The sequence below is a fragment of the Talpa occidentalis genome, unplaced genomic scaffold, assembly GCF_014898055.3.
Source record: "Talpa occidentalis isolate TD23 unplaced genomic scaffold, MPIMG_talOcc4v2.1 talOcc4.6, whole genome shotgun sequence".
Lineage (NCBI taxonomy): Eukaryota > Metazoa > Chordata > Mammalia > Eulipotyphla > Talpidae > Talpa > Talpa occidentalis.
This window is the reverse complement of record NW_023604972.1, coordinates 82417636-82432854: the sequence shown is the minus strand read 5'-3', so window position 1 is coordinate 82432854 and position 15219 is coordinate 82417636. Positions and strand designations below refer to the sequence as shown.

The 15219-nt window shown below is 37.6% G+C and overlaps 1 protein-coding gene across 1 annotated transcript; it reads left to right on the top strand.

Moving 5' to 3' along the window:
* The first annotated feature begins 2328 nt into the window (after positions 1–2328).
* On the top strand, positions 2329–13554 carry DIMT1 (DIM1 rRNA methyltransferase and ribosome maturation factor). Its single transcript, XM_037530397.2, has 12 exons — positions 2329–2512; positions 2847–2920; positions 4292–4378; positions 5684–5745; positions 5835–5928; positions 6008–6057; positions 7048–7171; positions 7291–7383; positions 8211–8275; positions 9628–9691; positions 11118–11224; positions 12620–13554. The coding sequence occupies exons 1-12, from the start codon at positions 2434–2436 to the stop codon at positions 12660–12662; spliced, it is 942 nt and encodes a 313-aa protein (XP_037386294.1). The 5' UTR covers positions 2329–2433; the 3' UTR covers positions 12663–13554.
* Positions 13555–15219: the final 1665 nt, after the last annotated feature.

The window sequence follows — 15219 nt, the reverse complement described above, 5'->3', positions numbered from 1 at the left end:
CCTAACGAGGGCCTCCCTGGTGGCGCAGCGATTGAGCACTGGGTTGCGAAGCTGCTCGCGGCCTCTGAGGCGCCGGTTCGATCCCCGGCTGCTCCCCAGCCACCGAAGGAGAGTCCCACATGGCACGCAGACCTCTCCTGCCTCCCACTGCTCCCCTTAGCAGTGTGCTTCGGTCCTTCTGCCTGCTCTGCTCTCCCTGCTCTGGCTCTGGTGAATTCTCTCACCCTCACACGCTTCTGACTGTGCCCAGTGAATGTATAAACAAACAAACAAATAAATAAATAAATACATGCCTCTTTAAAAAAAAAAAAATTACCTAACGAATTAAAATGAAGAAACTTTCTCTTTGGGATAATAGGCCTTTGGGAAGCTAAGGAAAGCTAAAACTTAGGAAAAAATACACATATACAAATTTTAACCTAGAATTTCAGGACACCAAATTAAAATATAACTGGAGGTCCTAGTTTCAGCCACATGAAAGCACACACTAGTGACATGTTGTGTACAAAATAAAAAGGTACCGCTGGTAAATAAAAAGGTACCGCTGATATTACTTCATTTAATTGCTATATTTTCATATTCTCAGTTTCTTAGGAGAAAAAAAGGCAAATAAAATTTGAATGAATTTAATTTTTTGAAAGATTTATTTTTTAAAGGTTTATTTATTTATGCATACAAGAACTGGGGTGTAGGCCAGAGGTGCAGGGGGGTCAGCGGATTCACCAGAGACAGAGTGGGGAGTAGAACAGGCAGACTGACTGAAATACACCGCTAAGGGAAGCAGAGGGTGAGACAGAAGTCAGCTGTCCCCTGTGGGTCAGCTCCCTGGCCAGGGATTGAACTCATTGCTGCACTGCAGTGGCTGCTGATAGCTTCATAGTGCTGAGACTTGGTCCCTTGTGCCACCAGGGAGGCCACCTAAAGACTTATTTTTATTTATTTATGCATACAAGAACTGGTGTGTAGGCCAGAGGTGTGGGGTGGTGGTAGGGAGAGGATTCACCAGAGCAGAATGGGGAGCAGAACAGGCAGATCTACTGAAATACACTGTTAAGGGGAGCAGCAAGCGAGACAGGAGAGGTGGTCTCCTGTGCAATGTGGGTCAGCTCCCTGGCTGGGCTAGAACTCTGCAATGGCTGGAGATTGCTTGACAGTGCTGAGAATTTAACTCCTGCATCACCAGGGAGGCCCTATTTTCAGTAATTTTTTACATAGGTCGAATGAGATAATACACGTAAAATTCTTGGCACATAAGAAATCCCCAAATACTGTTATTATTGTTTTTATTTAAACAATCCTTTTATTTAAATATCCTTCTCTTTAAAGTTCTTTTTCATGTTTATCTTTTTTATTCCTAACATTTGACACAACGCCTGGCACTCTAAATTCTCCAGAATTGTGGAAAAAATTAATGATTTATTGAAGATGTTCCTAGGGTGTCAGTTTTTCCCCGAGTTGCGGCGGAGTTTCTCTGCCGCAAAGAAATAACAAGGCTCACGATGCACACAATTAATTGCACCAGGAATAGTCCATTTTGGTAATAGGGTACACACAAAAAATTGAGAACATCCAGTACACTGGCAGGCAGAACAGACATGGAACACGTACTCCTGGAATTAACAGTCGAATACATTTTCCTATCACAATACCTAATACATACCTATTTGCTGCGTTTGGGGCTTTTGGCCTATCTCAATGGAACAAACTTTGAGGTGAGCAAGTTCCTATGTAACTCTAAATTCCAACACCCTGCCATTTAACATGCAATGGAACTCAATCAATAACTATCTAAAAAATGAAAGACGTGACAGAAAAGAAAGCAAAGCCAGTAGCAGCCTTAGTGGAACTGAAGAATTTTTTTTTCTTTTACTTTCTCAGAATTCCTTTCTAAAACGCAGGCAGAAAATCCACTCCCACAAAGGAACAAGTTTTCATCCCAAGATCCTGATTTACCACCCCAGATCTACTGGGAAACCAAAGCGAGGCACATGGCATAAAGAAACCGGGTTTTGGATTTCAGACATTCACGGAACTGGCCTCAAAAAGCATTCACAGGGCTAACGCATTTTATAATTTGGAACCGCACTGCAGTTTACACAACCGGATCCAGGGACTGAGCTGACATGCCCAGCACTACAGTAACCGATCTAAACTGCGAATTGATAGCGCTCTCTTCCGGGATCTCTAGTCTCCGGGTAACTTAGGCTTTCCTCCAGCTCGAGACTACAATTCCCAGAGGCCAGTGCGTCCAAGGGAGGACCCTTTGCTAAGGGCGGAGTCTAGAGTTAACTTGCGGGCGTGTCCTCGCCCCTCCCCTTACGTCAGGAGTGACGCGCATTGCTGGGGCCACTATCCCCACGTGGTGCGGTGACTGGGATAGTTGCCTTTGCATCTTCCGGACTTCCCAGGTCTGTGGGCCCGCAGCCTGCAGAGATGCCGAAGATCAAGTCGGGGGCGAGCGGCCTCCGCCGTGAACGCTTGAAACAGCGCGGAGAGTTGAAGAGCGCCGGAGGTGCGGGCTGACGGGAGAGGGCTGGGCTTTCTTTGGGTGTGCGGTCCTCTAGCTCCGACAGAGATACGGGCCGGGGCAGTGAGGCCGGCTAGGGCCCGCGCTGCGAGGGCCAATTAGTCGCAGCGCTGCCGGAGCGCCGGCCACTGGCCCTGCACGCTGCCCCTGGCTGCCGTTCCAGCAGAAGGGGTGACTTAACGCAGGTGTCAGTCCCGGCTCCAAGCATGACGTTTGGTGGCTGGGCGCTGAAATATTCCTCCATCCATTCTGTTTTCTACTCTGGGACTAATATCTAATTTTAGTTGCAAATTTAAGGCCGTTTTCTGTTTTCTTCCAGGACTCACGTTCAACACGGGTATTGGGCAACACATTTTGAAAAATCCTCTCATTGTTAACAGCATTATCGATAAGGTGGGTATGGAAGAGGAAAGGGAGAGAGTTGTTGGTTTGATTTTTTTTTCCCCTAGGAATAGAGTAGTCACCACTCATCCACTGGGGTATGTTCCAAGAGCCTGTGGATGCCTGACACAGCCAGATAGTACCAAACCCTAGATATACTGTTTTTCCCGCTATATACATACTTATGAAACACTTTAATTGATAAATTAGATACAGTAAGATTAAACATAATAAAATTTAATTAAAACTATACTGTAATAAAAGTTGCATGAATGTGATCTCTTTCAAGGTACCTTACTGTCCAGGAATGTTTTGGAACTGAAGATAATTGAAACTTGGGATGGGGGAGTGGGGCTGATGCATTTAGCACAAAGTGGATGCTGGGAACAAAACAAATACTCTATTAGTGCTTGTTGAATTAATTAATTTGTCTAGGATTCAGTTGTCTTTGACACATTTGCTTCATTTTGCATGTGTGGGTTTCACCTTGCTTCAGATTCTGTTTGTTGATTATTTACTTCATAGCAGTGTATCTGTACTTGTTAAAGATTCTTTTGTTTCTAATCACTTTTTGTAGGTACCATTTAGAACTGTTCATTTACTTCAAAGCCTAAACCTAGGTCTATACCACACCTTAGGAAGTTTGTTCCCCCAGAGAAATGTAAATGATAATTATGAACTCTTTGGAGTGCCATAAATCACTCTTTAGAGTATTCCACCTCTGCGGATTATTGATGTTGTCTTATTGTTGTGGATAATTGTGTACTAGGACATGTAATATAAGTAGTGATTATTTTCATGGTTATAAAGGAAGCACCCTGGAGTGCAGTGTGTGTTACATAGTTAAAGGAGCTAGACTTAATTTAGTGTCATCTGCAAAATGAGGGTTGGTTTCGCTTTTTTAACTTTTTGTCTCTGGATTCTTTTGAGCATGTGATGAAAACTATGGGCTCAGAATATTGCAATGTATGCATGCAAACACTCAGTTTTGTACACATTTCTGGGTACTCCTGCATCCCTGAAACTATACATTTGTTATGAACTGAGAAGTCTTGGTAAAATACCAGATTATCATATACAATCAATCTGGTTTGAAGTTGTTGATAATAACAGTGTTGGTAATAAGACGCTATTGGAATCATTTCCAATGTACAAAGCAGAATGTCAATCCAGAAGGAACTGGTATTCCTGTTTTTCTAATTCAGAACTCTTGCCTCTGGTCTAGTGGGATTAGATTTCCACTTGTATTAATGAGATCATGCGGGAATGTCACAAAAATGGGTCCAGAATAAGATCTAACAGTGCTTATGAGGAAAGATATTCAGGTGTAAATTATGTGTTCGGATGTGCCAGAAAAACTAAAGCATTTGTGCTTATTTGTAGGCTGCTTTAAGACCATCTGATGTGGTGCTGGAAGTTGGACCAGGAACTGGCAATATGACTGTAAAGTTGCTAGAAAAGGCAAAAAAGGTAAAAGGGGGATTTAGTCTTTTGATATCAGAAATGGTGATATGAGCAAACTCAGCTGATTTACAAATACAAATCTATTTTAATAATTGCTGTTATTTGAACAGTAACTCTTGAGTCTTTGTTTTGCTTTTTAAGATTTATTTATGCATACAAGAGCTGGGGTGTAGGCCAGAGGTGGGGGTGAGAGGATTCACCAGGGACAGAATGGGGAGCAGAACAGGTGGATCTACTGAAATACATTGCTGAGGGGAACTGCTGGTGAGACAGGAGAGGTCTGTGTGCCATGTGGGTCAGCTGCCCGGGGATCGAACTCGGGCTGTAGTGGCTGAGGATTGCTTCATAATGCTGAGACTTAACCCCTTGCGCCACCAGGGAGGACCAACTCTTGAGTCTTTGCTAGCAGATTTATCTTCTTTATGCTCTCTAATGAAAGTAGATAGCACATTTTGAAGAATTATCTGAAAAGAATGATACTATTTTCAGAAGTGTGGGGATGGGCTTAAACCAGTAAACATTAATGAAGCATCCAGGATCAAGCAACAGCAGGAAGCAATTAGCATCCAAAAGGCCTCAAGGGGCAAAGTGGGGAACCTGTATTACCAGAGTCCAAAACAGTAGGATCCATTGAACAGGAGCCACTCATAGCAGAACATAGTGGTCCCCAGAACTTCTGCCAGGCTTGGGTCAGGTATTAGGAAATACTCCAACTTCTGCTCTTGAGCTTAGAATGCTGGTTAGCCAATCCCAACCAGAAGTAGAAGAGCAAGGAAACTGGACTGTATCACCCTCCACAGCAGAAAGAAAAGATTTGTGAATCAGACAGTATAATCAGCAGTATAAGCAGCACGTGTAGACATGGTCTTCCTGGAAGTCAGTAAAACCTCAGCAGATGTTGAATTCAAATAATAATTTCAATCTTATCTGGTATCCCTATTCACTTACTTGACAAGTTATACTATATTTTAGATCTTAGTAAATGGAAGAATACAGATCCTAGGAATTGTTTTATTTGCTTCTAAGAACATTTACTATACAGACATACTATAGTTCTTTCTTGGGTTAGAAGGCATGGGGCCGGTGAGCATGGTGAGTCTGTCATTTAGCTAGAAGACTCACACTGTCTGATTGCCTACTTTTCTCTTTGGTGTTTTTTACTTGAAATGGTAGAGTATAACTGAAGGAATACTGATGGTAGAATTGGGGAAGGAAATTTAATTCACGTAAGTCATCTAAGAATTACTATTGAGTTAAAAAGATTTATACTCCATAATTACTCTAAAAAAAGCTTTTTAAAAAAAATTTTAGGTAATTGCCTGTGAACTTGATCCAAGGCTAGTAGCTGAACTTCACAAAAGAGTTCAGGGCACGTGAGTATAAATAATAGAATTAAAGTTCATTTCAATCTCATAAGAGAGTATTCTTTTTTAATTGTTTTTTTTCTCCCCCTATTCATCAGGCCTCTGGCCAGTAAACTTCAAGTAATGGTGGGGGACGTGTTGAAAACAGATTTGCCATTCTTTGATGCTTGTGTGGCAAATTTGCCTTATCAGGTATGTTTTCAAATTGTTGGGAACATTATACTAAGTTTTCTCTGTCTTTACCACATGTAACTAGTTCATTCTCTTACAGATTTCTTCTCCTTTTGTCTTCAAGTTGCTGCTGCACCGACCTTTTTTCAGGTTTGTGACAAAAGACAAACTGCCAAATTTTAGAAAGATTGACAGTACAGGCTGCAAATACAGAGGGAGTAATTCAGCTGAAATAACACAAGAGAATTTGTTTTGTAGAAAATATTGTGTGTGTGTAGATCTCTTTATTTCATTTTTCAGTTGACAAAGTTACTTGGGGAAGATAGTGTATACATCCTACTTCTGAAATCAGATAGCCTTTTCCTATTTTCTAATCCTTATGTCAATAGCCTTGGTCAGACTTTTTATTCTTATGCCTTAGTCAGGACCATCAATTTTTTTTTTTTTAATGGTGTCAACTGTATCAGAGCATTCATTCCAAGGGGTCCAAGTGATTGTAGTTATATGAAATTTTTGTTTGCATTACACACACACACACACACACACACACACACACAGATGTTTGTGACCTGGATTGCAATGCCAAATATTTTTCTTAGTGTGACTCATAGCAAAAAAAAAAGTTTGAAAGCCAAAGCCCACCTTTGAAGCTGTTCTTCTGTTCAAGGGCCTCCAAAAGCCTCCCCATTGCTTGCTGAATAAAAATACCTTTAAATCAAGGACCCAGAGTGTTAGCATCTCTCTCTCTCCTGCCTCAGCTCTTCCATAAGGGTGTCTGCTACCCTATGAATTCAGTTTGACTGCTGAGCCAATTTTGTGTTGGTCTTATTTTCCTGGAAGGGGTGGATGGACTAGTGTTGATCTGAAATAATTTCTCATCTGATCATTGAGGGATTATATTCCAGCCAGCTTTCTTAGATTAGAGGTGCAGCCATTTTAAAATAAAAACAAAGCTAACTGGATCATTTTCTGTTAATAAAGCTAAAACAAAGTTTTCTACCTTCTGACAGGCTGAACTAATGACCATTAACCACAGATACTGCTTTACTCTATTTCCAACCCAAGAAAATTCATTGAAGCTAAAATATTTTTATAGTTGAAAGTGACTATTTTTTCACTCCTCTCTGGTGATCTTTTCAGATGTGCTATACTTATGTTCCAAAGAGAATTTGCTCTCCGACTGGTTGCAAAACCTGGAGATAAGTTATACTGCAGACTTTCAATTAACACACAGCTGTTAGCACGTGTGGACCATCTAATGAAAGTAAGCATTGTTGAAATAATGTGCCATAATTCATCCTTATCTAGCTATGCCTTCTGTAAGAGCACATTTGATTATTAAAGGTTTTTGAGAGGGCTATCTAAACATTTTCTGATTAACAGGTTGGGAAGAATAACTTCAGACCACCACCTAAGGTAGAATCCAGTGTTGTGAGAATAGAACCTAAGAATCCACCACCACCTATCAATTTTCGGGTGAGACTAAAATACTAGGTCATTCAATGAAAGGGGGAGCGGGGAGGCCAAACCAGAAGTGGAGGGATGTGGTGTGTCTCTCATCTTAGCAGGAGAAAACTACTGAGTCAGCCTGAATGTACAAATAGGGAAAATGTTAATTATGACACATACCTGTAAAGGATTAGATGGAATAATCTGACATAAGGTAGATGCAAGGACCAAAAAAGAGCAAGGAAAATGTTTGCAAATGGCAAAAAGATTAGAATACCATTGCATTTTGCGAAGTTATAGCTATGGAGACATATAGCATCTGAATTTGAATGAGACTTGAATAAGCAAATGAAAATAATTGTTAGAGTAATATTATGGGCAACGCTTTCAATCAAAATTGTTTTTGCAACTTAGCCAAATCACTTGATATAAAACCATATTGCAATCACTTTATATGGAAACATGATTGCTTGTGTGGTCAGTAACTGGTGGTAAATCAAGTGGTTTGTTAATGACTCCTTCAAGGAAGTGAGGTAGTGTTACCCAGATTATATCCTAAATCATGTGTTTTGAATCTAGTTTTTTGAAAATGATACACTTAAATGCCATGTTCTTTGTTCAGATATGTCAGTTATGTATTTTTTTCTGATTTTTAAAAATTGTGGCTAACACAGTGAGGTACACAAAAATCAAGTGTGTATCTTACTTTTTGCATGTGTCAGCCAGAATAAGATGTAGAATATTTTTGTCATTTTAGAAAGTTCCTCATAGTTTTATATATTAAAATACAAAATAATACCTATCAAACATGGACAAGAAGTTTGATATAAGAAAACATCCATTTTTTGTTTCAGGAATGGGATGGCCTAGTAAGGATCACCTTTGTTAGGAAGAACAAGACACTGTCTGCAGCATTTAAGTAAGTATTTTACTAATTTACAATGTAAGAAGGACCAGTGCTACAAATACTGTGCTAAGTGCTAGAATTTGGTACTTTCCTGAACAGATACCCTAAAGCATAAAGATTATCCATTTCCAGATATACTTTACCTTCTATTTTTTTTTAAGATTTTTTTAAATTTATGCATACAAGAACTAGACCAGAAGTGTGGGGGATGAGAGGATTCACCAGAGACAGAGTGGGGAGCAGAACAGGCAGATCTACTGAAATACACCGCTGAGGGGAGCAGTGGGTGAGACAGGAGAGGTCTGCCGCTCCATGTGGGTCAGCTCCCTGGCCAGCAATTTAATTCTTGTCTCAGTGGCTATCACTAGCTTGATAGCACTGAGACTTTAACCCCTGCGCCACCAGGAAGGCCCTACCTTCTTTTTTAATAGTCCAGATACATTGTTTCATACTTTTCACACCATTAAATCATAGGGATTAGATTCCAGTAACTCAGGTGCCACTGGTGTTCACAGTTGATTCTCTGGGTGGAGCAAGCTGACACTTCAGTTAAATCCAAGTACCTTTCTCTTTGGCTTCCTTATTTTTCTGATCATTTTCTTTTACCCATTTCAGGAAGCTATCTGGGCTCTTAACAGTGCTTAATATACTCAAGGCAAAACATTCTCTTGGCAAGAATCTTGCCCTTGCCAACTGCATGCTGGGTAAAGGTCTAGACTCTGCCAGCTTTGTCATGGTAACATTTGTGGGGCTTTCCTTTTTGAACAGTGCCCAGCCCTTTGATGTCTATAGTATCATCTTTCTGGTAGATTTGTATGTGTGTGGCCAAAGGAACAAATCCATGTTTTCTAAAAGGTCCAGAGAACACATAGTGGGTGCCTTCTTTCTTGAGTTAGTGATTTACTGGATGATGGTTATTTCTGCTGAACGGACACCCTTTACCTCTTAACTTTGGGAGGCACAACTTGAGAATTAGATCGGATTTTCTGGCAGAACAAGGGAAAAAACCCCAAACTGACCACACATCTGACTTTTCCATGGGAAAAAAAATGGTATGGTGGATCCCTTAGACACTTGTGAAAGATTCATGCTGTTTATTTAGTTGAAAAAAGTAAAAGGAACTTGAAGCTATAATTAAAAAATTTTTTTGAGGTCATGTTTTGTGGGGAGCCTAGAACCTTTAAGAATTTAAGAAACGTTATATTACTTTTAAAATATAACTAGTTTGTGATTGTTTTTAAAGTATAAATACTTGACAATTTTTTTTAGTTCCTTAATTTCAACATGTGGAACACAGATTTATAAACAGAAAGGAAATTATTTGTAACCTCCGATTTTTAAATGGTCACTTCTTTATTCTATAGGTCAAGTGCAGTGCAACAGCTATTGGAAAAGAATTACAGAATTCACTGTTCAGTCCATAATACTGTAAGCAAAAACTTACTATAGTTTCAATGGTTTTTTAATTTTAAAATATTCCTGTATTATTATTTGCCAACTATCTTTATAAGATTGTTTCATTCAATCTTTAAAAAAACAGTATTATATATGACAAATGGTGTACTATAACTAGTACAATTTGAGTATTGACAGGTCAGTGCCACTGTCTGAATATATATATTGTGTAGAACAGGTATGACCAACCTTAATTATTGCACTTTATCCTCTAGCCTTTTTTTTTAAAGATTTTTTTCATTTATGCATACAAAAACTGGGATACAGGCCAGAGGTGTGGAGTGAGAGGATTTACCAGCGACAGAGTGGGGAGCAGAACAGGCACATCTGCTGAAATACACTGCCAAGGGGAGCAGTTGGTGAGAGAGGAGAGGTCTGCTGCGCCACGTGGGTTAGCTCCCTGGCTGGGGGTAATAGCATGATAGTGCTGAGACTTAAGCTTTATGCCACCAGGGAGGCCCCCTCTTTAACTAGTTTTTAATCATAGAAATTCAGCGGTAGTTTGCTCAGCTTAAAACGTGTACCATTTGCTATGAACTGAACTGGGACCATCTGAACTGTGACCATCTGTTTGTTATTCATATAGCAATTACAAATTTAAAGTTGACATCTTAATCACTTTTAGTGCCCAGAAATTGAAATATTTCCATATACACTATGTGATACTTGGTAACTTTTTAGTTTTCAGATTAATTAAACAGAGCAAAGATAAATTTCCTTTGCATTTTTTGACTCAGAACTTAACATAGATTAATGTGCCACATAGCTATCTCCATTTTTTCTTTAATGGACCAAGTCTTTGTACACCTGCCTAAGTGGGAAAAGGTTAAACTGGATAAAGAAAAATATTTGGATAGAAGTTGTTAAGTATAAAATATTTCATATACTCAAGGGTTAGAGGTTATCTTAGAAAAAAAGGTAAAAAAGTTTGATGCCAAGGTTGTTTTTGTTTTTTTTTTTTTTTTTTTGTGGGACCCTCGCTGTTGGCTGGGGATTGAACTGGTGCTGCAGAGGCTGCGGGCAGCCTTGCAACCCAGCGCTCAACTGCTGCGCCACCAGGGAAGGCCCTATGCCAAGTTATTTTTAAAGTAGTAACTGCTTTAAAATTTAGTTTACAGGTTTTATTATGATGTCCCCAGACTGAAACGTAACTATTTCAGAATTTTTAAGAAAATGGCAGTATAATGATTAATTTATATCTTCTGAACATTTGGTATGTTTTAAAGATCAACTGCTTAATTAGAGATCAGTTCTTACCTGAACTAACAGGCTTTCAAACTGTCATGAATAGAGATGAAAAGTATCTATTTCATGATTTACTAAACTTAAAAAAAAAAAAAAGAGTCAAGGTGACTTCATTAAAGATATGTTGCTCATTTATTCTGAATCTTATTGATAGATAATACCAGAAGATTTCAGCATAGCAGATAAAATACAGCAAATCCTAACCAGCACAGGTTTTAGTGACAAGCGAGCCCGTTCCATGGACATAGATGACTTCATCAGGTAATTACATGTTTCTTAAGTGTTTACATTTCTTTAGTGTGACACCTTCAGATTAGATTTAAAGGCTTTTAAGCGGTTTAAGATGCTACCTGGGAGATATTGCATAGCACTTCCATGACATGGAATAGTATTTGGTGTAGAAGATGGAGACTAGTTAGTTGCAGCAGAAAGAACATTTTCTTTAAGAACAGTCTAAGCCTGGAAATAGCCTGTCAAAGTGTGTTATGGTGTGTGCTTCTTCCCTCCAGCCCCCATTCATGGTTTTGTCTCTTCAAATTAGCCTATTAAAATTTAAGAATCCTTATACATATATATATGTATATGTGTGTGTATATATATGTATATATAGTTGGATCTTTTTTTTTCTTTTTTGTAAATAGCTAATGTTAAGTACACCTTAAATACAAAATATTTCTGATTATTTCTAACTGGTGTAGTAACTACTTGTTTTATAGACTGAGGGAAGTGCTACATACCTAAAATAAAAAGGGTGTTGGTTATCTGGGCAATAAAATTAGCTTTCTTCCATTTAAGTCAGTCATTCTTACAAAAGCAGAGAAGGCTTCTATCGTGCAGGTTGTTATTACTAACCTATACTCATTATTTTTAATCACTAACACTTTGCTTTCTTAACTAATACCCCATCGCTGCGCACAACTTTCTGCCTATTGTCCCAATTCATTTTTAAAGCATCCATATTCTAGAGATTGAATAACAATGAGGGTAGTTTGGTCATTGATTTGATTTTTCTAAATAAAGTAGTTCTTTATAAGACAAATGGGCTTTTCACTTTATTGACAGGTTAGTAGTACTTCTGAGTCTTTGTAAGACATTAATCCTAGGAGTTGAAGATTATTCATGGAGTACTTATCTTCATTTTTTTAGACATTTTAACCTATCTTGACCTCTTCCTATTGGCCTTCCTGAAAATACTCTCAGGTTGAAATAGAAAGATACCTTATTACATGTGGTTTGCTAACTAGGATTTTGATGAGTACATAGGTATCAAGAGGAAAGCAACCTGCCAGTAGTCTTGAACCTCAAGAATAGTAACCTCAGAGAGGTAGATGAGACATGTGAGACTAGCTATTCATTTTTCTTCTACCTCTAATTTCAAGTGGAACAAGTGCTAATGAATTTGGGCCTAGAATAGTAGAGGTTTAAGGTAATTTTAATCAAATTATCTTAAGACAAAACTATGACAAAAGAGGCACCAAAATTATGTACTTACAGATGTAGTTGAAGAATAATTTCCTTAATGACTACTGTGAAGAGTGGATGGGATTCATAGGTTTGATGTGTTCATGTTTTAGAACCCATGGTATAGTAACTACATATATGCAGTTACATGCTCCAAATTAACTTCAATACCATCCCATTTTGGCTTTTTTTCAGACTGCTACATGGATTCAATGCAGAAGGTATCCACTTTTCTTAGGTATCTGGGAAACAATTTTTCAAACTCAAGAAACGAAACTGGAATTATATATCTTTAATAATTTGGGAAGGTGTACGATAATTTTGCTCCTCTAGGACCCTGTGCTTGGACTGTTTTTGCTTTCAGATTACTATTGTCACCACTTATTTATTACTCTGAATTTATAAGTCAATTCCAAGTACCAAGTTAAAAATTTTTTTTAATTTTGGTTTCTCTAATGTTTAACACAGGTTAGGGTCCAATCTATATACTGATAATCTTCAAGTCAAGAGCCGCAGACACGCACAACTACTTGACACTTATCTTTTTTAAGTTTATTGTATAAAGATGTTACTCTTCTACTTTCTTTGTTATATATATTACTGTGATCTCTTAGGCCTTCAGCTCTTTAGACCTTTATCCCTTAAGAAGTAAAAAAATTAAAATATGCTAAAGTCACATATTCCCCATACCATTTCTTATTCGTGTGTATAGTAAAATGTTTCTTAAAATGTTTTTATTTTTGCTTCTCTCATTATTTCTCTAGTCTATACAACTTCTATCACTGCCTATCCCTTTAGTTATCCTGTAGCATCATAGACTACATTAGAGTTCTGCGTAAGCCTGAGTTTTCTACTGCCAGCATGTGATTACCAGGCAAATTACTTCTGGGCATGAGTCCTTACCTGTAAGATGAGGATGCTTAACTAAAATGAAATACTTTTAAGACTGCGTATTTTTCCTGGGAGAAATAATCCTAGGTCTAACAAAATTGCAAAGGGTTCTGTAAATCAAAATTAACTTTAAAGTTAAAATCAAATCTCTGCCCTTCAACTCCAAAGCCAAAAAATCCCAACTAGCCATTTTTTTCACAAAATAAGCTTTCAGTATTCATGATTATTCTGGATAATAAAATTTCTATTACTTCCTCATATTCCTGATGTTTATTTTTAACCTATTTTAAAAATATCAGGCTGAGAATTTCAAGATGTCATAAATGAATCTTAGCTACTATGTTTAAATTATAATACTTAGTCTTAACATCCTTTAATAAAAAATTATAGTAGCTTATTTATATAAGGAAATTAGTAAATCTTCATCAATATTTAGTTTTATCTAATAGGAGTGTTTCCAAATTAACAAAGGTACATTGAATAAACCTAGGTTTGCCTAAAAGATTATTTTGGAACCTCTTTTCAAAGTGATATTAAAACAGTCCTATGTAATTGAAATAATGAGTATTCTTAGTTACTTAATAGGGATATCAGCTTCCAAGTCTCAGAAAGTAAATAAGGCTTAAACCAGACTAAAAAATTATTCTTTAAATAATAGCTGCATCAAGCCACTTTTTTTACATAAATATTAAATATACTTATAAGAAAGTTATTTTGCAAATTTCACTTGTACCATTCTGTATCTTTATAGGGTAATTTTAAGATTTAACTCATTTCCCCCTCTGTCTGTCCCTATGAACTTGCTGAGTTTTAATCCCTTATCTGGCCTTCAATTTTCTTTTTGTGAAACTGAAGGACTTGATTATACTACTAAGATCTTTTCTGATACTGATTTTTCAAATACCTTTACTAATGATCAGAATGAAGCCATTATAGTATAAAGGCAGTACGTTTGGATGTAAGGAGACCTTCCAGAAGCAATACCCACTAACTTAAATAATAATTTGTGCTTTAAAATGAACAAGTTCACATCTCTTTATTGCCCTTTAAAGATTGGTTCTTCTCAAAAACTACCTTTTAAAACAGCCTCTGCAAGGTCATTAGTAACAGTTTTCCATTTTTCCTCTTCTCTTGGAAATAAACACTAATAGAACATATAGCTGCAAGAAAACCTGAGTCCCTTCCAAAACAAAGGTGATTGTATTGAAGTAAATTATCTCTAAAACTCGTTCCATAGATTACATTTATTAATAAACACATTGTTCTACATTTGTTCTATATTTCAAGTTTACAGAGGGGCTTTTCACCATGATATTAGGGTTTCCTACTACTATCCTCTGAGTTCTATGAACAGTGAAATCGGGAGTCTGGCTCATGATTCTCTATTCATAGCTTCCCTTTGGGCTCATATGAATGAACTAAGCAGTTCCCTAGAGTAAATCAAAACAAGATATCCTTGGGAGACTTTTTGTTCTTAACCTGCTCCTGGATTCTATTGTGGGAACTGAGGGAAAACTCCTAGAGAGAGATATAAATCTTTTAAGAAAATATTTACATGAAAAGTGGTCACTTCCTTGGAGTAGTTAACTGTAAAAATAAGCGCCACCATTTATAAAGTAGGATACCCTACACCAACTTATTGGTGAAACATCACACATTAGGTAATAATAGAGCTTGGGTTAGAGCTGCCTCTTAAGGCAAAATCATCTCTTTAGTTTCATTCTTTTTCAAGGGAGTTAGGTACTGTCTACACTTGGCTTAAACTAACAGTTCTATTATGGACTACTTTCAATGTACATGTAATCATTCATGCATCAGAAGCCAATTTCCTTTAATAGTACATTTAAAAAGGTACATGTTTTGGTGCTAATGGACACTTCAACTTAAATAATCGTATTGGTAAG

Bases quoted from the DNA above. Each gene is read 5' to 3' on its own strand.
- DIMT1 (XM_037530397.2), top strand. From the start codon at position 2,434: ATGCCGAAGATCAAGTCGGGGGCGAGCGGCCTCCGCCGTGAACGCTTG. The intron at 2,921-4,291 runs GTGGGTATGGAA...GCTTATTTGTAG, and splicing joins TTAACAGCATTATCGATAAG to GCTGCTTTAAGACCATCTGA. The intron at 9,692-11,117 runs GTAAGCAAAAAC...TCTTATTGATAG, and splicing joins ACTGTTCAGTCCATAATACT to ATAATACCAGAAGATTTCAG.